Source organism: Vigna radiata, chromosome 8, assembly GCF_000741045.1.
Source record: "Vigna radiata var. radiata cultivar VC1973A chromosome 8, Vradiata_ver6, whole genome shotgun sequence".
NCBI lineage: Eukaryota > Viridiplantae > Streptophyta > Magnoliopsida > Fabales > Fabaceae > Vigna > Vigna radiata.
The window spans coordinates 16,551,200-16,577,943 of record NC_028358.1 but is presented as its reverse complement, the minus strand read 5'-3'; the positions used below and the strand labels follow the sequence as shown (position 1 = coordinate 16,577,943).

The following is a 26,744-nucleotide window of genomic DNA, read 5'->3' as shown; positions in this document are numbered from 1 at the left end:
TATTAAAGAAATTTTAAAATAAACATTTTAAACCCTTCTCCACCTACATTATCAGACCCCACCATGACTTCATCCACGAATCTCATCTCTCCCACATTGTTTCTCCATTGCCAAGATCCTCGCCTCCTACAATGGCCTCCTCTGCCTCCACCACAACATCGCCCTATCCATCCTCAACCTAGCCACCCGTCAAATCAGACAAGTTCCCATCGCAAACATTTTGGCCTTCAACTGCATCAAATTCGTGTTCAGCCCCTTCGTCGACAATTACAAGATCGTCTGAATCTCCATGTATGTCTTCGCCCTAGACGACCAGGTGGTCGTTCTCGACAATGTTAGGGTTGATCGGGTCGAGGTCTATTCGTTAGCCTCCGGCTCCTGGAGGGAAATTGACGTCGCCAAGTTGCAACCTTTGTGTATTGTCTATGGTTCTGTCGCCATCACTGGAACTATATTTTGGCTTGCCACCATGATTTCTACTTCTAACACCAATTTTGAATTTGTGGTTTCATTTGACATCGAAAGGGATTTGTTTACTTTGGTGAACGACCCTTCGATTCCACATTCGCCCTCTCATCCCTATAACAACAACGTTCTTGCGGTTTGCAATGATAAACTTGCCATGTTTCGGAGCTACATTGTTAGGGCCTTTGAGTCTTGTTCGTTTGATTTGTGGGTGTTTGTAGATTTTCATGGTCATTATCATAATAATACATGTGATGTTTCTGGGGAGAGTTGGGTGAAGATGTACAATGTGGGGTCATTTTCAAGGATTGTGTATCCTTTGAGCCTTTTGGGAGATGAAATTGTGTGCCAGGAAGAGTTGTCTGGGCAGGAGAATGATTTGAGAACAGTTGAAACTGTTTTGGCTCTCTTCAACCCTCTCAGTAAGCAACTCAAGAAACTCCCATCTCATAGAGACGAGTTTTTCTATGTTTCTTTTACCTATTCTGAGAGTCTTGTTCCAATTTCAAACCTTCTTCACCATTAAAAGTAATGTTCATGTTTCAAACCTTCTTCGACACTCATTGCAAGTGGAAGATGAACACGAATGCCTCCATAAACATTTTTTAGTCTTGCGCTTTCCCACTTCCCTCTTTCGAACTTTCAATTGCTTTCCAATCTTCAACAACGACAAACCCTAAATCCCTAAATTTATAAAATCAGTGATGGCAGCTTTTTAAATTTTCCAGAAACCCCAATTTTTAAAATGTTTCTTTAAGAAAATGCTACGTACAAGCGTTTCATTAATAAAAAAAAACCACGTATAAGAGTTTGTGCAAGTCACGTCTCAAAAAATGTCCATGCCACCCTCATAGGTCATCAAAAACTTAACACCGTTAACTTGATTTAATGACATGGGTCCAATTGAGTCAAATTTTCAATATAAAGGACGAAATTGGCAAAACTTATAAGATGGAAACCTAACTGAGAAAACCCCACATAAATAGGAACTTCCGAAGGAGTTTAACCTAAAATTTAATTGATAATTTTATTGTCTAATTGTCTCACTTCTTATATTTTTCATGTATTGTTTTTAAATGAGAGAAATTGCAAATATGTATGGCATCTCCACTTGGGATAATTTCTTGCAATGATGAATGCTACATTTCTAAAATTGTAGTGGAATATAGGTGCACAAAATAATATTTTTAGAAGACAATAATGATCTTTGTTAATTCCATCTTAAATACAAATATCTTTATTATCATACTAATAACCATTGTTTTTACTGATTCAAGAACACTGATTCAACAACCTCAACACACATGTCAATATTGTTAGGAATTTAATTCTAGCCCCCTAACAGTTTTAACGGTCATTTATCTGTTACTCTCATTGTATTAATACTAGCTCTTCTAATGAGAAATGTTACTCGATTTTTCTATCTCTGTTTTACTCTCTCATTTCTCTGCATACGTCTTTCTGTCATTCGCTCTCTGCACCCACTTATAGTGATATCCAGAGCGAAAGGTTTTTGAACCTGGGAGACATCGTTTCTTGTGGAGAAATTGTGATGTGAAGAAAAAGCTTTACGCTGCAAAGATGGCAGGCTTAACCCAGAGCAGTCTACCAGTCTTCGACGGGAAAAACTTTGAAGATTAGTGCGTCAAGATGGACGCAATCCTCGGGTTCCAGGAGATTGATGAAATAGTCAAGGTTGGGTTTAAAGAACCCGCAAAGAATGCTACATATGAGGAAAAGAAGGTGTTCAAAGAAAACAGAAAACTAGATTGCAAAGCACACATGATCTTGCATCAATGCATCTCTGCTACGATATTTCATAAAGTATCAAAGGCGACAACGGCTAAAGAAACATGGGAGATCCTACAAGATGGATATGGAACTGCTGGAAATATGAAGGAGATCAGAATTCAGTCACTGCGACATCAGTATGAGCTTCTGAACACGGGAGAACAAGAAACTATTGAAGGGTACAAAGGCAGAATTCAAGTGATTGTCAACGCAATGCGTGCATGCAACAAAGTTGTCAAGGACAAAAAGATTGTCCATAAAATCTTGAGGACCTTAACGCCTCAATACGACCATATTGTCGTAGCCATTCTGGAGAGCAGAGATTTGGAGAAAATGAAGGTTGAAGAGTTACAAAACTCACTTGGAGTCCACGAACAACGTCTGCTGGAGAGAAAAACCGTAGAACAAGAAGTTGCGCAAAACATTAATCAAGCCTTGCAAGCCAAGACCCATAAGAGCCGTGGGACTGACAATGGTAGAGGTAGATCTCGCGGTGGTCGTGGAGGCAGAAATGGAGGAAGATACAACAGAGAACAGAACAAAGATGTTGAAAGCAATGAACATGGCAGTTGCAGAGGTAGAGGAAAACCTAGAGGTAAAGGTGGTAGAGAGAACACTGATAAAAGAGGTATTCAATGCTTTACATGTAACAAATTTGGCCATTATTCATCCGAATGCTGGCACAATGATAATAACAAGAAAGAACAAAGTGATGAGGTGAATCTTGCAAAGGAAGAACTTGTTTCTGATTCGGATCATGTTGCCTTGATGAATGTTGTTGCGGATAAAAGAAATGATGATAAGTGGGAAACACGTGGTGACTCCATGCAATATGTGCTTAAGTATGTAAAGAATACTGCTCAAGAGGAACATGTGTCGTTGCATGGAGAATCAACTCATGTAAAGGATGAAGTGTCAAAGAAAATTGGCCAGACAGAACATGTGTCGTTAGTTGGAGGAACAAGTTACGCACAGGAAGACATGTCATGGTATCTCGACTCAGCGTGCTCTAACCATATGACAGGTAACAAAAAATGGTTAATTGATTTAGACACCAGTGTCAAGAGCGTTGTCCGATTCGCAGATGATAGTGTAATTCGAGCAGAGGGTTCAGGCAAGGTGTTGATCACACGGAAGAATGGTAAATCTGTGTACATGCATAATGTTCTTTATGTGCCCACGGTGAAAAGCAACCTTCTGAACCTTGGACAGCTTTTGGAAAGGGGATACTCTATGCAGTTGCAGAAAAGAAACATTGAAGTCTATGACGAAAAACAAAGGCTGGTAATCAAGGAACCTCTTGCTCGAAATAGAACGTTCAAGGTTAAATTGAATGTTGTAGAAGTACAATGTCTAGTTGCAGAAGGTGCAAATGCAGAAGACTGGCTTTGGCACTATCGTTTTGGACATTTAAATTTCAGAAGATTATGTCAGCTGAGAGATAAAATCCTCGTGAGAGGTATTCCTGAATTCACTACACCAAGCAAAGTATGTGAAGGTTGTGTTGCTGGTAAACAAACTAGGTGTGCTTTCAAACGACACGCATACAAGCGAGTAGTACAAGTGTTGAATGTCATTCATGCAGATGTTTGTGGCCCTTTTGACATGTCATCACTAGGAGGTAACAAATACTTCCTGCTTTTCGTAGATGAGTTTTCTAGAAAGCTTTGGGTATACTTACTTAAAGAAAAGAAAGAAACTTACCATTGCTTTGTTCAATTCTGTTGCATGGCCGAGACATAATCGGAATTCAAAATCAAAATTCTTAGAACTGATGGAGGAGGCGAGCTTAATTCAAGAGACATGAATGAATTTTGCACTGATAAAGGAATCAAACACGAAGTTACTCAACCTTATACCCCTCAACATAACGGGTTGGCTGAAATAAGAAATCAGATGATATTAGACATGGTCAGATGCATGCTCAAAGGAAAGAGGTTACCTAAATTTCTTTGGGGTGAAGCAGTTGCAACAACAACCTATCTTCAAAACAGATGCCCCACAAAAGCATTACCAGATTCAACACCAGAAGAAGTATGGTCAAAGAGGAAGCCTGATGTTCGGCACTTGAAAGTGTTTGGATCAATATGCCATAGACACATACCAATTGAAAGAAGAAAGAAACTTGATGATAGAAGTGAAGTTCTTATTCTTATAGGATACCATCCTACGGGTGCTTATAGGATGTTTGATCCAGATAAACAACAAATCATGATTAATAGGGATGTCATCATTGATGAATCAGCCACTTACACTTGGAAAGAAGGTGAAACCATCCCAATTCAAAGACCTGATAATGTGATGACCATCTAGGTGGGAGAAAATAGTTTGGAAGAAAATAGACCAGCAACTATCAGTGTAGATGGAGACACAAGGAGACCACAAAGAACATGTTTCCCATCTACAAGATTCAATAACTATGAATTATTCTCTGATAGTGATATTACTGACACTGGAGATATTGTTCAGTATGCTCTTTTTGCAGGTGCTGAATCACTCACATGGGATCAAGCCATTGGGATCAAGGAGTGGCGAGATGCTATGCAAGAGGAGCTATCAGCAATTGAAAGAAACAAAACATGGAAACTTGTGAAGCTTCCAGAACATAAGAAAGCCATAGATGTCAAATGGATATTCAAAACCAAGTTTAAACCAGATCAGACAGTGGCAAAGCTAAAAGGTAGGCTGGTTGCTAAAGGATTCCTACAGAAGCCTGGGATAGACTTCAATGATGTTTATGCTCTAGTTTCCCGGATTGAGACTATTAGACTTGTTGTAGCCATTGCCAATGTTAAACGCTGGATCATTCATCAGATGGATGTCAAATCAGCTTTTCTCAACGACCTTATTGAGGAAGAAGTGTGCGTGAATCAACCACCAGGTTTCATTATAAAAGGCAAAGAATCGAAGGTTTATCAACTAAGCAAAGCCCTGTATGGTCTTCGTCAAGCACCACGAGCATGGAACAAGCATATTGATGCACTCCTTATCAGGTATGGTTTTAAAAAATGTACAGTTGAATATGGAATTTACGTACAATCTATTGAGTAGGTAGGTATGTTTGTGGTGTGCTTGTATGTAGATGATCTGTTCATCACGGGGAGCTCAACAAAAGAGATTGAATAATTTAAAATGAAAATGAAGAATGAACTCGAGATGACCGATCTCGGCAAATTAGGACATTTTCTTGGAATGGAGTTCGTGCAGACTGAAGGTGGAATGATTATGCATCAAAGGAATTACATTCTTGAAACTCTGGACAAACTCAACATGAAGAACTGCAACAGCGCGTGCACTCCTATCATGACCAACATTAAGCTTTCATCTCATCAAGAAGAGGCCAAGGTTGATGTCACTTTCTTCAAGCAGATTGTAGGAAGACTTCGCTACATTTGTAACAATCGACCAGACATCAGCTATGGAGTTGGTCTCATAAGCAGATACATGCATGATCCAAGGCAGCCACATTTAAATGCAGCAAAGCACATTCTCAGATATCTTAAAGGAACAGCGGACTTCGGATTGCATTTCTGCAGAACTGACAACAACACTGATAATGTTTTGGAAGCATGGTGTGATGCAGATTGGAGCGGAGATCAAACAGATAGGAAAAATACATTTGGCTACCTCTTCAAGCTACTAGGCACGTCTATATCGTGGTGCTCAAAGAAGGAAAGTGTAGTTGCATTGTCTTTATGTGAATCTGAGTACATTTCAGTTGCAGAAACAACATGTCAGAGTGCATGGTTGGAGGTTGTTCTTTGTGAATTGAAGATTGAAAATCACAAACCCACATGTCTAATGGTGGACAACAAGTTTGCGATAAATTTGTCAAATAATCCAATCGCACACGGCAGGAGCAAGCACATCGAAACTAAGTATCATTACCTCAGGGAATGTGTCATTGAAGGAAAGCTAGAACTCATATATTGTCCTACAAATGAATAGATTGTTAGTGTGTTCACAAAGGCTCTACGACAGGATCGTTTTGAAAAGTTCAGAGAATTGCTTGGAGTTAAGTCGTTAAGTGGCTTAGAATTTAAGGGGGAGTGTTACGAATTTAATTCTAGCCACCTAACAGTTTTAACGGTCATTTATCTGTTACTCTCGTTGTATTAATACTAGCTCTTCTAATGAGAAATGTTACTCGATTTCTCTATCTCTGTTTTACTCTCTCATTTCTCTATATATGTCTTTCTGTCATTCTCTCTCTGCACACCCTTTTATATATATATATATATATATATATATATATATATATATATATATATATATATATATATATATATATATATATAACTATAAACATCTTTCAAAAATATGTAAATATAAATGTTTAATATTAAAACTCTTGTAACAAATGAATTTCAATTAGTGATGGATAGGTAAGATTGAAAAGATATCATATTGATAGAAACCATTGAGGTAGTTATTTGATAAAGAATTGTAAAAGGAAAACGAATCTACGGCATGACGAACAAAATTCAGATAAAACAATCATCCATCAGACGAACAAACTTACAAGTATTCTATGAAGGTAGGAAGAAGCAAATCTTGTGTGTGACGATGATGAATTTATTGATTACTTAACATGATTTTATTTTCATCTTATATATCCTAATATCATTTCCCAAGAAAAAAATATTTTTTGAGTTTATAGTTTTTTATGTGATAAAAGCAAAATAAAATAAACTAAATAAAACCTTGTAATATAGGTCAACCAATTAGTTATGAGCCAATCCTAACGTTGGCATGTATGGATGGATTCCGGGTTTAATGGGCTAAATTATAAAAACTGATTTTCTCTTTACATCATCTATATTTTTACGATTAACTCGAACTCGTTTGTAGTTTACATGAATTAGTTTGTCAAATTGGTTCCACTTAATTTAAACCATTAGTATAAATTCTTCATGGCAAAGAATTAGAAGAATTAGAAACCAAATACGGTTTCAACAAAGGTGTACCTTGTTCAAAGGAAGACTTAAGAAGGTACATTTGACACCTATTAATGCAAAAAAAGTACAATGAAGTACTTGTTAAATCAGTTGTTCATAATATGCCAAAATTGTTGCTTAAGCTACTGAAAACTTGGTTTAGAATTTTATTTTGATTACTGACATTTTAAAAGGTCGAGGTCGCCATGCTGCTTGGGATATGCTATGCTCAGAATATTATAAAGGTGGCATGGTAATTTGATATATTACAGATGCTAGAGTTATGTAGGGATGGTAACGGGTCGGGTCGGGTATGAATAGTGTCTACTCGTAATCTGATTTGACAAAAAAAAAACAATTCATCCGTTACCCGACCCACTATCTGCACGGATACCCGCTTAAAAAGTATCTGCGGATATTTTAAAACTCGCGAATATCCGCAGATACCCGCAAATATTTAGAAAAAATATTTTTATAAATTATTAAAATAAAATTTAAATAAAATTACAAATATAAATATATATATATATATATATATATATATATATATATATATATATATATATATATATATATATATATATATATATATATATATATATATATATATATATATATATATATATATATATATATATATATATATATATAACATAAATTAAATTAAAATTTAATTTTTGTTTCGGTTGAATTAGTCGAAAGGTCAGTCGTCCTTCTTTGCTTTGTTCTGTTTTGAATTTCAATCCTTCCTGAGAATGTCATCCACTCCGGTTGGTTGTTGACGTGTAGAAGACACACGCTCAAGATATAAAAAGGAGTGTACCTAGACATCAATTGTATATTTATAGAGCCTGTGGCAGACAAATCTATTGATTAACCATTATTGTGCAGTATATATTTAGGCAATCAAACTATAATCAATAATTAATACCGTATATTTTGTAAGGAGTAAAACAATCTGACCTATGAAACCCAATAATCAATAATCAATAGTATATTTTGTAAAGAGTAAGGGAATCTGACATATTAATACATGTTAATTGTACATTAATGGTCCATAAATGACAATTAATTTTGATCGGTATACTTCATAAAGTACAATTTTAATTAAATTTGCGAATACGAATAATATAATATCCACACCCGATCCATTTATAAGCAGGTATTAAAATACCCACTATCCTCGAGTTTCGAATAGTAAATATCCAAGGTATCAACTATCCATCACGGATTTTATCCACTTATATCCACATAAGCAAAGCTTTTTGCCATCCCTAAAGTATTATCCAAAAAATACATTTTCTATTCCAACTATTCATTGGCCATCGGTATTAATAATAACTTCTTAGGTTAGAAATGACAGTGATGCTTTAAAAGGATTTCTTAATATTTATAAGAACTAAATGAGTGATATATATCTTCTGGTAAGTAACTCTAAATAAAAAATGGGCATATTGATAAACAACTAAAAGGAAACATCTGTTACAGAATAGTTTTGAAATATATAATACACACGCAACATTTATTACTAATAATTAAATTATGTTTTAATCATGATGATTAGATGACGAAATTGTATAAATAGCTTGAGAAAGAGAACAATTTTTATAGTAAAAATCGCTATCCTGTGTTATTACAGTCAGTAAAATGTATATCATTACAACAAAACCAAAAGGATCTTCTGAACTGGCCATTTATTTAGTAGGCAAATAGGGCTTGATATCCCTAATGAAGTTGCTCATTAAACAATTGTCAAACTAGATTACAAAATATGGGCACCAATCAGACATGGGCTAGAACATTTTTCATCAAACTTTAGTGAAAGAAAAGATGAGTAACATATTCATCCACTTGTCATTCTATACCAAATTTCCCTACAATCAGTTGAACAGCTACTATGCATATCTCTAGCCATAGCACTCTATCAAAGTCAGTTAACCTTGCCCAAAATTTCCAGTAGATAAAAATCATACACAAATTTTATATGGTTCTTCAAGGACATGCACTATAAGGACTACATCTCCAATTCTTGACAGATTAGGCGTTGACCATCATTCAGTTATTCAGCTATGTCATCATTGTAAAAAAAAGGGAAATACACTCCACAACCATGACCTTTTTATCCCAAAATTTTCACACTCCATGCCAACTTGTTGGGGCCTTTTCACTGGATATCATGCTGTTCAACAGTGAAATGATCAATCAAAAGAACAAGCGATATAAATGAGGGGAAAAAATAAAAGTGACAGGAATGCATAATAAAGAAAGACAAACCATTGAATAGTGCGAATAATCAAGAGCAACGGTGATCAGTGTAAGTAACAATTAAGAAGTTACAGAAACAGCATCATTTGAGTCCACCTTCAACTGAAATCCAGACACAAATAGAAGAGTATAAATATATGTGCCAAGCAACTAAAAACAGGACTAATTTTGCCTACCATCTTGAGATGACTCTGTAAAGAACCATGTAACATCCTTCTGAGTTTCTCACAGTGATCAACCATGTGACCCATTCTAATTAATTCCTCTAGCCTGTGCAAAAGCCGCTCAATAGTTGTGTACGGGAACCAAACAGCAAACGGTCTTTTCCTTTTAATTATATCTGCTGGTCTCTGCAAAACAATATTACTAACGGTATTAAATACAGAACGGGCACACTGCTTAAACTTGCCAACACTATATCAGGAATATCAATATGAAAGCAGAAGTATTGCAACCCATATTAATGGGAAGCTATCACCAAGAAAAAATAAACTCAACACTCCAAACAGCAAAGGAACAGAGCCCATACCACCAAACATCAAAGAGAAGAAAAACTGACATCCTTGGCTTGGCTGCACATCAGTAGAGATGTTAAAATGGGTTCTAAACTATAAGTCCACCCAGCTCACCAACCGGATTGGATTGAAAAACTTTCAGCTTTTTTAAATGTGGGTTGAATAACTCAGGTCACCTAACCCATAGATTAAACCAGTTCGAANAAACTTTCAGCTTTTTTAAATGTGGGTTGAATAACTCAGGTCACCTAACCCATAGATTAAACCAGTTCGAACCGGATTAAGATGTATTGATCCATTACCACCACCAACAATATTATTTTTACCGTTTTTTATAACTTTTAATCATAATTATCTGCTTCTAATTATATAGATTCTCAGTTTGATGTTTTTAAATACTAAATGTTATTCAATAAATATTTAAATAGTTTCAATGTTTAATTTATTTGTTTGTTAAGTTATTCTGAAATTTAGAAGAAATAGGATAGTTTCTTATTATTATTATTATGAGGTTATTAACCTCTATAAATATACATGGGTCAGCTGCATATTTTAGGAAATGTAGACGGCTAATTCTAAGAAACAGATCCTTATGATTACGGGATTAATTAAACATAAATGCTCCTAATAAAAACAGCACACAACTGTTGCATGAATACAGCACATCAAATATAAAGACATCCTAAAATTACTCCACGTCAATTACTTCTGCACAAATCATGGTTTTTGACACTCCCCCTCAAGCTGGTGAATAGGTGTTTTCCATTCTCAGCTAGGATATAATTCCTTCAAAGTTACTACAGTTCAGTCCCTTGGTGAGGATGTCTGCAAGTTGGTTCTGAGTAGACACATATGGTGTGCAAATCATGCCACTGTCAAGTTTTTCCTTGATAAAGTATCAACTTCAATATGTTTAGTTCTATCATGTTGCATTGGGTTGTGGGCTATGCTAATTGCCGATTTATTGTCACAGTATAACCTCATAGGTTCGTCTCACTTTATCTTCAAGTCTTCCAATATAATCTTCAGCCATAGAAGTTCACATATTCCGTGAGCCATTGCCCGAAATTCTGCTTCAGCACTTGATCTAGCCACTACACTTTGTTTTTTACTCTTCCAAGTGACTAAGTTTCCACCAAGAAAGGTGCAATATCCCGTGGTTGATCTTCTATATACAACTTACCCTGCATAATCCGCATCTGTATATGCTTCAAGACTTACACTCTTGTTTCGTTTGAACAAAATTTCTCTTCCGGAGGTTCCTTTTAAGTACTGAACAATTCTAAGAGCAGCTTGTAGATGAGCTTCCTTTGGTTGGTGCATAAATTGACTAACTAGACTTACAACAAAAACAATGTCTGGTCTAGTATGAGATAAGTAAATAAGCCTGCCCACAAGTCTTTGATACATCTCCTTGTCCACACCAATATCCTCCTCCATACTTCCCAATTTTATTTTTGGATCAACTGGAGTATTTGTTGGTCTGCAGCCTGTCTTCCCTGTTTCTTTAAGCAAGTCAGTAATATACTTTTGTTGAGATATAAAGATCCCTTTCTTGGAATGAGCCACTTCAATTCCCAAAAAATATTTAAGTCTCCCTAGCGTCTTGATCTCAAATTCAGTGGCAAGACATTCACTTAACACTTGTTGTTCCTGCTTGTCATCCCCACTTACTATAATATCATTTGCATACACTAATAAAAGTGTTACTACCCCTGAAACTGAATGTTTGATAAATAATGTGTGATCTCCTTGGCTCTGTTTGTAGCCCAAACCTGCCATGACCTTGGTAAATCTTCCAAACCATGCTCTTGGGGATTGTTTCAGCACATATAAAGCCTTTCTTAGTTTGCAAACAGTTCCAGCAGCAACATGTCCATTGTAACCAGGTGGCAATTCCATGTATATTTCTTCTTCAAGATCTCCATGCAAAAAGGCATTCTTCACATCAAATTGTTGCATTGCAGATCCCAATCATTATTAGCTGCCAATGACAATATTACTCTGACCGTGTTCATCTTAGCAACCGGGGCAAATGTCTCCAAGTAATCAACTCCATAAGTTTGAGTGAAGCCTTTAGCCACCAACCTTGCCTTGTGACGTCCGATTGTCCCATCGGCCCTATACTTTATTGTATACATCCACTTACATCCAACTGGTTTTTTTCCAGGAGGTAAGGTGACAAGTTTCCATGTTCTATTTTTGTTTAACGCCTCCATTTCCACATCCATGGCATGTTTCCATTTCCTGTCAGACAATGCTTCAGATGCAGAGGAAGGTGTATGTGTGGAGTTGAGGTTAGTGAGAAAAGTTTTATGGGTAGGAGAGAATTTTTCAAAGGATAAAAAATTTGATAGTGGGTAACGTGGTTGTTGGGTGCATGTTCTAGTTCCCTTTCTAAGGGCAATGGGCAAGTCCAGAGTTTGGTCCACCTGTGCTTCTATATTTTCAGACAAGAGCTCATTAGAATCACTTAAATTCATAGGATTTGAAAGTGTTACCTCATGCAGTGATGGTGGGTTGGATTCTTGGACATTGTCGGATCCTGGAATGGCCTTTTCTCTCCTTGAATATACCATATTTTTTCCAAACTTTCCTCCGACATCAGGTGCAGGTGCAGGCTGTTTCGCTGCTGGTTCAGGTGCAGATGTAGGAGGTCTCACTGGTTCAGGTGGTTCGGGTGGTTCAGGTGGTTCAGGTGCAGAATGCTCAATACTTCCTTTAGTTTCAGGTACAATTTCAGGTCCAAACGTCATATTTGGAAGCATAAGAGTCTCATCTTCCTCTCTTACTGTCTCCCCCTGAAGATGAGGCTGCTTAAAGTAACTCTCTTGTTCATTGAAGGTGACATCTCTTGACACATAGAATCTTTATGAGAGGGGTTGAAAACATTTGTACCCCTTTTGTGTGGTAGAGTACCCTAAGAAGACACACTTGAAAGCCCTATATCCAACTTTCCCCTTTCATTACTATGAACATGCACAAAGGATACACACCCAAAAATCCTAGGTTGGAGTTTATTTGTAGGGTCTAAGTGTGGGTAGAATGAGGATAGAACTTCCATGGGACTTTTTGAGTTTAAAATTTTAGTGGGTAACCTATTAATTAGGTAGGTGGCAGTAAGAAGGGCTTCCCCCGAAAATCTCTTAGGAACATGGTTTTGAAAAAGTAGAGCTCTAGTTTGATCTAATACGTGCCCATTTTTCCTTTCTGCAATCCCATTCTGTTGAGGTGTGTTCACACATGAGGACTCATGGATTATCCCTTCCCTTTGGCAAAAAGAGTTTAGTACAAGATTAAAGTAGCCCTTGGCATTGTCAGACCTAATTCTTTTGATACTAACCCTAAATTGATTTTTAATCATTAAGACAAATTGGATAAAAACGGAGCTAACTTCAGATTTTTGTTTTAATAAAAACACCCAAGTCACCCGGGTGCAATCATCAATGAATGTTTAAAACCATTTAGCACCTGAGATATTAGGAACATAAGCAGGACCCCATACATCAGTGTGAACAAGAGAAAACGGGAGAGAACTCATCTTATTGCTAATGGGAAAAGGTACATGCTTGTGTTTCGCAAACTCACACACCTCACAATGGAGACTCTCCACATTTAAATTTTTAAACAGGGAAGGAAACAACACTTTTATGACTCGGAATGACGGATGTCCTAGCCGGTAATGGTAAAGTTGAACTTTCTCTTTATTGGTCATGGTGGATGTAGATATAAGACTCTTGGTAGGCAGATTAGGGTTCTCCATGTAGTATAGGCCATTCCATTCTGTAGCATGTCCAATCGTCCTCCCCGAGTTCTTGTCCTACAATATACAAGCATTGCTGTAAAAGACAACATTACATGAAAGATCTTTGGTGAGTTTTTGTATAGAAATCAGGTTGGTAGATAGTTTAGGGATGTTGGAAGTCCCACATCGACTAGAGATAAGACCAAATTATAATATATAAGTGAGGTGCAAACCTCACCTTACAAGCCGATTTTGTAGGGTTGTGTTAGGCTTAAACCCACTTTCTAATATGGTATCAGAGCCATCTTTAAAAGCCTATCCTAGCGAGTTCAAAGTGGACATTCTATTCTCCTATTCCACCCACTATCGGGCCGCTATTGGACCATCCAATTTCTACTATCACACACGAGATGTCTATACCTCGGCGTGAAGGGGGGTGTGTTGGAAGTCCCACATCGACTAGAGATAAGGCAAAATTATAATATATAAGTAAGGTGCAAACCTCACCTTACAAGCCGGTTTTGTAGGGTTGAGTTAGGCTTAAACCCACTTTCTAATAAGGGACATGAAGGACATTTTTTAAAGTCATGGATGGGCTTATTTGGACCTCTCCTTGTCCGGCTGTAGTTATAAGGGTTCCATCTACAGTGGAAATTTTCTTGTTGCTAGGACATGGGGAATATGTGGAGAAGTATTTGGGCAAGGGGTCATATGGTCAGTGGCTCCAGAGTCTAATATCCAGTAATGTGTAAATGGTGTAACTGAAACATTGAGCCCAAACAAAAATGGAAACTTATCAGAATATGTCAATGAGCACGTACTTGTACTTATGGGCTTCACCAATTTACTAAGAATTGATCTTACCCGTTCTATTTCTTCATGATTCAACTGTACAGATTCTTCACTTTGCCCATTAGCAATGTATGCTTGTCCTTGCCCTCCTTTTTTTGTGTAAGCCTCCTTTCAGCCCCCATTCTCGGCTTGAGTTTTCTCCTTTCGATCCTCATTCTCTGGGTCTTTCCATCTTTCAGTCCCCATTCTCGGCTTAGGGGTTTTCCATGTAATTTCCAACACTTTTGCGTTGTGTGGCGCGGCTTGTTACAATGAGTACACCAAACCTCCTCATGTTTTTTCTCCATACTGGGAACCCAGTTTTTTCTCCGGTTAGCAATCATAATTGTTCCTCCTTCAGCTATCATTGCAGAACTTTCGATGGTTGGGTTTTCCAACATCAACCCTCTCCTGCTTTCTTCACTCCGGATAATGGCCACCACTTCATTAAGCCCTGGAACTTTTTCTTTTCCCAGGATTTGGACTTGGACTTGGTCATATTCAAGGTTTAGGCCTACCAAAAAATCATAGACCCTATCTTTTGTTCAATATACTCCTTTAGAATTGTTGAGTCCTCTGAGCACTTTGCTTTTATAACTCGATAGTGATGCAATTCCATCCATAGAGACTTGAGTTGATTGGCATATTCTGTGACTGATTTATTTCCCTGTTTGGCAGCCACGGCTTTCACTTTTACATCATAGATTTGAGAAGCATCCTTCGCCTTAGAATAAGTTTGTTCAACTGCCTCCCAAATTTCCTTTGCTGATTTCAGAAACATACAGGTATCACTTATTTCTGGGATCATCGAATTCCATAGCCACGCCATGATCATAGAATCTTCTTCATCCCATGATTTGAATTTAGGATCAGTCTTATCAGGTGCATTACCGGTCAGGTGACTGATCTTCCCTTTTCCTTTCAAGATGGTCCTAATGATTTGAGACCATTTGAGATAGTTCTTCCCATTTGACCGATAAGTTGGATGAATATTTTGCATTTCTCCAGTGGTTTGAGGGTTGTCCCCAGTTTCCAGATTCACAACTTCAGCCATAACAAGGTGAGATTAAGGAAGAGAGGTCTGCTGCAATGAAGGCTAGCACCAAGACTTAAAGGTAGTGCAACAATGAAGGCTACGATTTACGTTATAGGTCGCGCAGCAATGAAGGCTGCAATTTAGGTTTTACAGCACGGTCAGAGACTCCCAAGGATCGGGAGCTCTGATACCATCTGAAATTTAGAAGAAATAGGATAATTCTTATTATTATTATGAGGTTATTAAGCTCTATAAATATACATGGGTCAGCTGCATATTTTAGGAAATGCAGACTGCTAATTCTAAGAAACAGATCCCTATGATTACGGGATTAATTAAACATAAATGCTCCTAATAAAAACAGCACACAACTGTTGCATGAATACATCACATCAAATATAAAGACATCCTAAAATTACTCCACGTCAATTACTACTACACAAATCACGGTTTTTGACAATTATATATGTTGATATTTTAATTTTCAATTACCATCTTTATATAATAATATTTGGAGAATTAGATGAAAAACTTTGATTACACCATTATAAAAAAAATATAAATCAAGTTAATCCTCTTTCAATCTACTACAATAAATATATAAATTAAATTACGAAAATAAAACTTTGTATGAGTCAGGTTGAGCTAAACCTTTTTTAGCTCAATCCATAGTGACTCAATTGGTATAAGTCGAGTTGATTAAAGAAAGGAGATAATAGCTTTGGTTGTCATTAATAATAGACACCACCTTGACAGTCATAAATGCATTAGGTAGAACAACCAAAAACTACCCGTGAACATTGTCAGAAAATAAGGCCCAAAAACTTGTCATAAATCCTAAACCCCTTTACAAACTAAAAACCTAAACAAGCTAAACCACATAACAATCTATGCACTAGCTAATCAGTGATCACCACAAATTCCAAGATTTTAAGTACCCACAGTAATCATTCAGGATATCGAAATGAACTGTTTCTAAATACTCATCAAGTAACAATTACACTGCAGAACAAATTTAAGCCTTGTTCAGTCCATTAGAACTGTTAGAAGTGAACTTTAATTTTAACTCAACTCCACAAAACCGGCTTATAAAGTGAGGTTCACATCTACTTATATACTATGAATTGATCTTATCTTTAGTCGATGTGGGACTTCCAACACATCTCCTCATGCCGAGGTATATACATCTCGAGCGTGAGACTAAACATTAATGGGTGGTTCAATAGCAGCTCGATATCGAATGGAACAATATGTCCAACAAACAACAAATATCGTTAGGATTGACTTTAATGATGGCTTTGATACCATGTCAGAAGTGAACTTTAAACCTAACTCAACCCCACAAAACCTTTATACTCACTTATATATTCTGAATTGGCCTTATCTCTAGTTGATGTGAGACTTCCAACAAAAACAACCATAGTGTCAGAAGACTCTAGGCATATGCAAAGACACTTTCCAACTTTGAACCATGATCAATTGATCACCAAGACCCAGCCAGCTTTACCATTACAGTGGGGCTTAATACCAGATTGTGTAAAGGTAACAAATACCAGACACGGGTAAGCAGAACTCTTGAAATAAATTTCTCAATTTAACTAATATTTTCAATTTCCATGACAAAAAAGTTCTGTTCAGCAAAATATTTACAATGCAGAAGACAGACAACCCAAGACACGTACAGCAGTCCGGTGATAGAAATAAATAGTTGTCGAGATATCTTATATCAGTTGAGCATACACAAAAAATCAAAGTGATCATTAATAAGAGTAAACATTTACCATTGAGGCAAATGAGTCTATGCACTCAAGCAAAAGGTAAGTAGCATCTGCATAACGATCATAGGTAACATAAAGCTGAAACAAAGATGCAGGATTTGATTCCTTGCCAGTCATCCCCCACAACCTTTCCTTTTGACCCTCCTGTCATAAGCCACACAAACAATATCAGTAACTGTATCATAATGGAAAAGGTATCCCTTAAATTTGTAGAGCAGAAGCAACTAAAATAGAACACGGGAAATTCGACATTTAGATAGATTTATATATAGGAACCATATATTTGTTGAAACCCTACTGAGACCAATTTTCCAAACAAGCAGGTACTCTTGCATCAGTGAACGCCAATGTTGACTGCAATTTTCAGTCCATAAAATTACCTTGAACAATTGCACAAGCCAAAGAGGCAATTCAATGTTAGGATCTGCACGTAGAAGTGTCTCTGCAACAATAATTGGTAATCTACCGTGAAATTCCTTATACCTTTCCTGCAATTTAGGAACAATTTTAAAGAAAGGGTGAACCAGGGACTCAAAAAATGAAAATAAAGGCTACATAAATTGACTTAAACAACCACACACAAAAACGAAATTAAAATGAGCATGGAACTCTAAATCCAATACCACGTGTTTATGGAGTTTAAGTTCTTTAACCCTTTCAATGTAGGTACAAAAACAGTAGAATCTCATGACCTACCTCTTAACTACAGAGACAAAACATTCATTATATTATTGGTTCTAGAAACAAATCAAAAGAATGTCAGAAAATGACACCACCAAAGCTCCAAGCATAATACTAATGTTATTCTTTTATAATATTCAACCTTGACTAGTTTCTAAATAGCAGTATTGCTTACATAAAATTAACATTCTTCTCAACTTTATACACCAAATCACATAATCTACACTTGCATGAAAATTTTCGTTCTTGTTTCCCAGATTTTTACACAACAAAGGCTAAAAAGGTGTCTAAATAATCAGAGGAATACCCTTAATTCATTGAATACGGCAGAGTTAAAAACCAGTTATAAATAGATGAAGCGTAAAAATAAAGAAATCATGTAATGGCCAACACATTAAAACAAGCAGAAGATACTAACAAGGTAAAGCTTGAGTGTTGCCCACTGGTTGCTTCTTTCAGCTCGTGGAGTTGTGGAAACTGTAACAGGTGAACCATGAACTACCATCTCATTCTTTGACGATGCCAGTAAATGACTGCGTTCTCTGAAATAAATAAATAGAGTACATGATACAATCCATACTGACAGAAACAGAGTAAAGAACTTTTCTTAAAATAAGGAAATTGCCAAAACACTAAATAAACAACAACAATAATGAAACCACAAATTCTAAATTAAAGTCAGGTATCATATCTCATCAATTTATAAAAAAAAAAAAAAAGTTTGTAAAAGAATGGAAAGGAATAAGTCAACGTACTCAACCCAAGTGGATTCCACCTTGTCAAGGCAGCATTTCAATGAGATCGCAGATAGCACTCTTTCCAGCTCCCTAAAGAGAAATACCAAGACTATAAGTTCAACAACACATGCATGTGTGTGAATGCGTGTATGCATGCAACCCAAGTTCAAGATGTATACCTCTTCAGTGCAGAACCCTTGAAAAATCTGAGAACGACTGTAAAGGCCATGTCATATAAATTGTTTTGGACAAGAAGCTCAGCCAAGTCTGACAGAGCTCCATGTTTTCCTTCAAAATGAAAGAGCGGGGATGAAAACTGAATTAAAATTCTATCAAATGAAAGAGACAAAGTACTTTGAAACTTAATGACATCAGAGTTGCTCAGGAAGCAACCATATGACTCCGTGACAAAAGGCGCTTACCAGAAAATGTCCACTTCACATTTACCAGTGACAGCATATACTCTGCTGAAGTTAGGACAAATTCATTCTCAAGTTTTTCAATATCAATTGAGGACTGCCAGCCTTGAGGCTCTGCGTCATTATCAGCTGCTGCTGTAAGGTTCAAGATAATAGCATCACCACCACTCCAAAAACAAATAAATTATTTTTATTATAAAAGAAGAAATTCATCAAGATAGGGATCTATATAACGATTAAGGAAGATAAGATCCTCCTAAAAAATAAAAATAAAAAATAAAAAACAAAAGAGAACAGAAAAAACATTAACTAAACAAAGCTACCCAATCCCTCAACATATTAGCAAAGAGTCACTTTTAAAAAGACTTATATTATATAAGAATCCTTTTCAACCCAGCATATCATTTTGTTAAAAACATGAAGTAAAATTGGTGGTATAACATCATCAATCCATAATGAAACGATAACTTATAAATACCAGCATAACTATAGTAGTTGAATTACTTACAATGTTCATCTGGGGTTCTTTTAGCTTTCTTACTTGGATAATGTTCATTCACAAGAGAACTTCCCTCAACCAAGGAATCAATCCAGGCATATGCAGGATGAACAAGATGTAGTGCATTAACTGCAGCAGAGAGTGCATTCAGCCTCTCTTGCAACATCAAGGAACTGCCTACACTATCTTTCAACGCTGCTTCAGTTCTCAAACGAGCTGAATACATGTATATGTAGTTTGCTGCACGTCGCCAATTATGCTGGTGCATTTGAAATGCATAAAGCAACTTGTACAAGTTTGGCTTAGCAGAAATATCTGATCTTTCAGCCTACATGTTACACGTAAAATTTATGCATATTCTAGAAAACTTCAAAATTATCAACACAATTTGTTCAGAAATGGCATACCTTCCAAGCAAGCTCTTGTTCCACTTTCTCCACTAAACCAATAAGGGGAAGTTTATTGCTGCAAAGAATCTGTTGAGAAAAAAAAAAAACAAAGGATAGGGGGAGAAGGGTACTAAATAAAGTAAGTAAAAGGAAATTTTACCTAAACAATGTGAAAGGAAAAGTATAAAATATCAGGAGGGAATTATTGAAATGCACCTTCCTTTTTAACACAGAAAATGAATTAAATATTGACATATACTTAAACTATGTAAGAAAATAAAGAATTATTTTATTGATATCAGTCACAAATTACATTCTCATCATCTCTATTTGTAATAACCAAAACCTTCAAAAAAGGAAATAAAAATATGCTGAAATAAATAGGAAGATTGTGAAGATATTTTTTCCTAATTACTATGGAAATATTTTGTTAGGATGTGAAGAGTTTATGAAAGGAGAAAGGGAAAACGGAACACTTAAACTGTAAACAGTTAAGTGGGGGCGGGAAAGGATCATTATAAGGACCTTTAATTGTTTCGGTGAGGTAGTTAATGACTTTTGAGTGTGTAAACCGGTCTTAGCACCAGGTGGAGGAGGTTAAGGTCCTATTTACAGTGTATTCTTGAATTCTTGTTGTGAATACAGAACATACTTTTCATTCTTTTCCCTTTCTTGTTTGTTGAAGAGTAAGAGAGAGTGAGAGCTAGTTAGGAATTCATACCCGAATCTCTATCATATTTAGAATATTTTTAACCTAATAATCTCTTATTTACAACGCACATAACTCTGCAAGTTAAGTAAGGAATAACATTGCACTATTTTTAACTAGAAAAGTACAGGAATCACAACAGATATTGGAAATATAGCAAAATATAATTAGCATAAAATGGTAAGACATTTATACATTTACATACTGCATCTCTGCAAAATGTTGTAGGAGTTAAATTAAACTTGCAAACTTCAGTTAAAGACCCATTGCAATCAAAACTAATTAATATTCTTGTAATCATTTATTTTAAATATTAACCTAAGGAAATCATTAAGTAGAGATCATTCAACTAAGAAAAATCATAAGAGTTTATCATAGTTTGTCCAACCTTTATAGCTCCTTGTTCATAAAGAACAATTATGAATCGTCTCAGGCAAATGTATTTGCTCTCGTCATCTGGATTTGAAATTATTGCACAATATGCATCGTAATATCGACCAAGGTCTAAAGCAAATATGAAAACATTTGCCCATAGTCGTCCTTTGATGGTTGTCACCGATTCATTAACTGAGTTATTTGTGCGGTTGCCATCTTTCATATATAGAGCCTCATCAACTTGCTCAAGCGCAGCAAGTGCAAACTGGCAAGCACCTTCACTAATGCTATAACGTTCAAATAACTGCATTGCCCATTGATAATATTGAAGCTTCCATGTAGCAATTGATGTACAACCACCTGCATAAAAAACACCAAAACTGAAGTTAATATTATCCATTTGCTTACTAAAATCATTACAATTATTAAGCTACAGAAATACTCACTAAAACCAAGGTATAAAATTCCTAAGTCATCCGATAAACTCTGCAGAGCCTCAGATGCACCATTTCCAGATGAAGACCTGAATTAAACACCAACAGTGATGGGTCATAGTTCAAGGCAACCACAAGTAAATATGCAGAGAACATAAAACACAAGGAAAAAAATGAAAACCAGTGTATACACATATAGAGAGAGTTACACAAATGAAGACTACTATTGTTTACGAAATTTCTTAGTCGACAATAAATTCAGATCTCCTAATATTCTTCCTATTGCCTTCTCTCCTTACTCACTTTCCTCCATTTGTTTAGTCATACATCAATTGACATTGGTGTTATTTTTGCTCAAGGTCATAAGTTGTTGGCATTGAATCTGTTTAAGCAATTTGTGCAACACTTCAGAACTGAGATTTAATACTTAGGATGTTCTGTAATAGCAAGGACATAATAAGTGCTAGAATTGGTCATCTTAGATAGAATTTATTGAAAAGCTGTAGTGTGCTTTGTGCTGCACCTAGGTTCTAGATATGACATTTCTTATTCTTTTTCTCTTCCCTCTAGTTCATTGCATATTAACCTCCAATGTCATTATAGATGGGACCCTAAGAGCACGAAATCAAGCTCTTTTGCATTCATCTTAAGTATAAGTAATATCAACATAGTTAAAACTGCGATATACTACTCATGAAATTGCACAGTTTATAACTTTTTCCAAACCCAGAAATGTGACTTACACCTTAAAACACGATCCGTGAGATTTTTGTGTTTAGGCATAGGATTGGGCAATACCTATTTTTAAAAACTAAAACCCATCGGAGCAGCTACCAAAATTGTAAGACACTTAAAAGCTCTAGAGTTCATTTTCGGCCCTTTTGTCTAGCTGGAGCACTCAAACCCATTACAATAATCTCTCCAGTCCACTGTCTGGTTGGTAGATTTGAATAGTTGAGTGGTGGTTGATCTTTGTTGTTAGCTTGCTTCAATATGTTACCCCAAGATATGCATGGTAGCTGGGAGCAGTTTTGGCATTAGCTGGCAGAGGATGGTAGTAGGTTATGGCTTGATACAAAACACAAACGGGATGTGGCAATACAAGGACACAATACATGCCAGATAAACATCTAGATACATTAAAAATTCACAAAATAAAAAAAAAATGATAAATATGACTTATTCTGCAAATTTAGATTACAAGAATAATTCTCAAACATGATTATAGGAAAATAAAAATTATAAATCATTGTCATCATATATCACTGTCACAAATTATAAACATCTAGATACATTAAAAATTCACAAAATAATAATAATGATAAATACAACTTATTCTGAAAATTTAAATTACAAGAATAATTCTCAGACATCATTACAGAAAAATAAAAATTTATAAATCATTGTCATCATATATCACTGCTTAATGCTTATTTCTTACAAACAGGAAGAATATCAACTCCCGTTTCTTAAGTATTGACCATAAAGAGAATAAGTTTTATTTTTTATTCATCAAGAGATAATGCTTCTATGTTTCAATCCTAAACATGTTAGTATTCTGCATCTCACATCTGACTATATTAGATTTTGGTTACATTTTGTAAAGTTCGATACTTCTCAGATATATAAGCAAAAAAAAAAAAAAAACACCGGTTCACTCTAATTAAGAAAGTTAATATATATCATTTAACTTTTATAATCTCATTAAAATGTAAACTTTTTCCTTAAACTACCCTTCTTTGAGACTTGAAATCAAGACTAAAAAAATTCATCACTACAAATATAATATAATTAATATATCTTATCTTTTATCTTCTGATTCTCTATTATTATTTCTTTCCAATCATTATTTGTATTTTGGATTTAGCCATAAATGTAATCTCCAATGTGTATTTTTTTATACAAGGGAGATTAACCCTAAACCAAGTTTTCACTATATCCAACATGATATCTAGAGCTTAGGGTTCTTTAGCAAAAATTTTCGTGGCCCTTACCACTACAACTACTACTGCCATCGAGTTGTCGTTGCCAGAGTTTCACTTTAGACCATCAACCACACAATTTTACTTGTCTCGGCCAGGCAACCATCGCATCATGAAGATCGCTTCCATGGGAGTTTAGACACACTCCCATGTGTCAATCAAATGTTCAACCAGTAGATTTTTCCCAACCACATGTGGCGACACATGAGTTGTTGTCTCCGACATCAATCATAGTTGTTGGACTCATTGTGACCTCCTCTTTAGGTCAGATCTATCTTTTGCAATTGGAGTGGTTAATCAGTTCATGCAAACTCCATGTGTTGGCCATTGGAATGCTATCATTCTTATTCAAAGGTACATCAAAAAGACTCCCGGGCAAGGGTTCTTATATGAATATAAAGGAAGCCTTCAGGTATATGGGTACTGTAATGCAAATTGAGCAGGTTCGCCTATTGACAGATGATCCACTACTAGATATTGTGTTTTCTTTGGAGGAAACATGATTTCATGGAAAAGTAAGAAACAGAATGTAGTGGCTTGGTCAACCCCTGAAGCTGAATATAAGGCAATGGCGTCACTAACACATGAACTTATATAGGTAAAGCAGTTCCTTCAAGAGCTTTTGTGGCATCCAAACTATGAAGATGTATTGCAATAATCAAATTGCTCTCACATTGCATCAAATCCAGTGTTTCACAAGAGAACTAAACATGTAGAAATTGATTGCCATTTTGTTCATGAAAAGTTATTAACAAAAGAAATATGTACCGAGTTTGTTGGATCAAATGACAAAATTGAAAATGTGTTAACCAAGTCATTAAGAGGACCTCGGATTGAGTTTATTTGTTTCAAGCTGGGTATATACAATCTATATGCTCCAGCTTGAGGGAAAATGTTAGAATAATTTCATCTATGTATCATCATTAAGCATAAGGAGGGTATAGTCTGCTAGATCATTTATTAGTTGTACCTAGTTATACACTTTGGTGTCTAGTGTAGTCCCTTAATATTCCATGTACTTTTGTATTTTCAATATAAATAGAAGACACTTAGAGGGATCTCTTAAGCCCTCCAAAAATATATCTTTTGTTTTAATCTCAAGTAATTCAAGTGACCAATTAGCAAATAATTTTACTAAGTTTTATATAGACCAAAAATTGATTATATTTAGGACAAGCTTGATACATATTATTTATATACATCAACTTGAGAGAAAGTGTTAGATATCTTATCTTTTGTTTCAGTGTTATTATTTCTTTCCTATCATTATTTGTATTTTAGACAGTCCATAATTTTTTTAAATATGTATTTTCTGCACAATGAAATTAACCGTAAACCTAGTTTTTACTATATTCAACAATAACTTAATGAAGGGTATGTAATGGAGGGAGTACGTATTGGTGAGGTATCCATTAGTATAGGTATTGGATTCATATCTGCTATGGATACATTCAATACATACAAATATCAATGTTTCATAATTGGCAGGTAGTTCAAGTCAGGTGGGTTGTGAATGCTCCCGATTAACAATTCCCCTCTTCCAGCTTCAACTTACTGTTTTGGGTGGGATCAACATGGACTATGCTGTTTTGCAACATTGTAGACGTCTAAAGAGAAGTTTGTGCTAATGTGGGTGCAGCTGTGGCAGTTGGCAATTACACAACATCTATGCATTTTGTTAGAAATATTATATTTAGTTTATATTTATCTCTTATCTTTAGTTAGTTAGTTTATATTTCTTATTTAGTTTGTTTATATTTCTTATTTGTATTTTGGGCTTAACCCATATTTCTTCTATTATAAATAGAGAACCCTATGTGTGTATTTAACACAAGGGAGATTTTTCCTAATCTTCTTCCTATTTCATATGGTATCAGAGCCTAGTTCTCTGATTCTTTAGCCATTGTCTTCGCTGTCTGCCGACGACCGGGCTCCATGGCTACTGGCAGCCCCTACTAAAAGTCTTTCAACCTATGTCATTCTGCTGCAGCCAAGAAAAGCCACTGCCTCCGCTGTGCATCGACGCTACTCGTCACCGGCCACCGTCACCGGCCGCCCGCCGCCGGCACCGTCTCCGGCCACCGTCTCCGGCAACAATCTCCAGCAACCGTCTCCGGCCATCGTCTCCGCCACTTATGCCACCGATGCACCAACACCTAGTCCTACCTCTACTGCTTCCGCTATCTTCTTCTCTATTCTGAGAGGTCTTCAAGGACAGTCAGTGGTTAACACCAAGAAATTTCAACACTAAAATTATGGGTTGAAACAATTTCACCAACCCTTTGTCAAATCTGTTTTTTGGGTGCTTTGATAAGAGCTCATTATGATCTTCCACTTTCACGATCTGTCATCGGCGCGCCGTCATTTCCGCCGTTCGTCGTGAGGGGGAGTATGAACCAGGTTTTAGGCTTTCAGACTCCACTAGCATGATGGCAGTCCTTGCAGTTTTGTCGCTTTTAGCCACTACAGGCCCCATCAGTCAGTGATGGCATTCCCTGTAGTTTTGTTGCTTTTAACCACTACAGGCCCCATCAGTGAGTGATGGCATTCCCTGTAGTTTTGTCGCTTTTAGCCACTATAGGCCCTGTCAGCCAGTGATGGCAATCCCTATAGTTTTGATGCAAGCCCCATCCTTACTTGATGGCAATCCAGTCCCTGGAGTTTGTCATTGTTCTCCTTTGTCAAAGTCATCCCACTTTAAGTTTCACGGTGCTATTTGAAGTTTCATGGTGCTGTTAGTTGTTCGTCGACATGTGATTGCGCATTTGTTTGCCACACACTCTTGAAGACAGATCATATATTTCAAATTGAGTTTATTTATTCCAAGCTTGGTCCATACAATCTGTATGCTCCAGCTTAAGGGAGAGTGTTAGAAATATTATATTTAGTTTATATTTATCTCTTATCTTTAGTTAGTTAGTTTATATTTCTTATTTAGTTTGTTTATATTTCTTATTTGTATNTATATTTAGTTTATATTTATCTCTTATCTTTAGTTAGTTAGTTTATATTTCTTATTTAGTTTGTTTATATTTCTTATTTGTATTTTGGGCTTAACTCATATTTCTTCTATTATAAATAGAGAACCATATGTGTGTATTTAACACAAAGGAGATTTTTCCTAATCTTGTTCCTATTTCATACATTTCAAATTAA

General features: G+C 36.0%; 2 protein-coding genes across 4 annotated transcripts in view; one reads left to right on the top strand and one right to left on the bottom strand.

Annotated features, from left to right (window-relative positions):
- Positions 1-289: 289 nt before the first annotated feature.
- LOC106770294 (putative F-box protein At3g17490) lies at positions 290-991 on the top strand. Its single transcript, XM_014656110.1, has one exon. It carries the CDS (start codon positions 290-292, stop codon positions 989-991), a length of 702 nt encoding a protein of 233 aa, XP_014511596.1.
- Positions 992-8,801: 7,810 nt separating this feature from the next.
- Positions 8,802-26,744, bottom strand: part of LOC106771945 (nuclear pore complex protein NUP160) — a 47,343-nt gene continuing 29,400 nt past the window's right edge. For 2 of the 3 annotated variants that reach the window (XM_014658017.2, XM_014658019.2), the window contains 13 exons: positions 21,619-21,695; positions 21,186-21,532; positions 20,107-20,175; positions 19,709-20,027; positions 19,204-19,335; positions 18,961-19,069; positions 18,800-18,871; positions 18,463-18,586; positions 17,744-17,851; positions 17,367-17,507; positions 9,635-9,808; positions 9,468-9,560; positions 8,802-9,372 (listed from right to left, as the gene is read on the bottom strand). In XM_014658017.2, coding sequence (XP_014513503.1) covers positions 9,519-9,560; positions 9,635-9,808; positions 17,367-17,507; positions 17,744-17,851; positions 18,463-18,586; positions 18,800-18,871; positions 18,961-19,069; positions 19,204-19,335; positions 19,709-20,027; positions 20,107-20,175; positions 21,186-21,532; positions 21,619-21,695 — 1,714 coding nt within the window. In that variant the 3' untranslated portion in view covers positions 8,802-9,372; positions 9,468-9,518. The remainder of the gene's footprint in view (positions 9,373-9,467; positions 9,561-9,634; positions 9,809-17,366; positions 17,508-17,743; positions 17,852-18,462; positions 18,587-18,799; positions 18,872-18,960; positions 19,070-19,203; positions 19,336-19,708; positions 20,028-20,106; positions 20,176-21,185; positions 21,533-21,618; positions 21,696-26,744) is intronic. The other variant, XM_014658018.2, reaches the window with a different exon arrangement.

Bases quoted from the DNA above. Each gene is read 5' to 3' on its own strand.
- LOC106770294 (XM_014656110.1), top strand. From the start codon at position 290: ATGTATGTCTTCGCCCTAGACGACCAGGTGGTCGTTCTCGACAATGTT.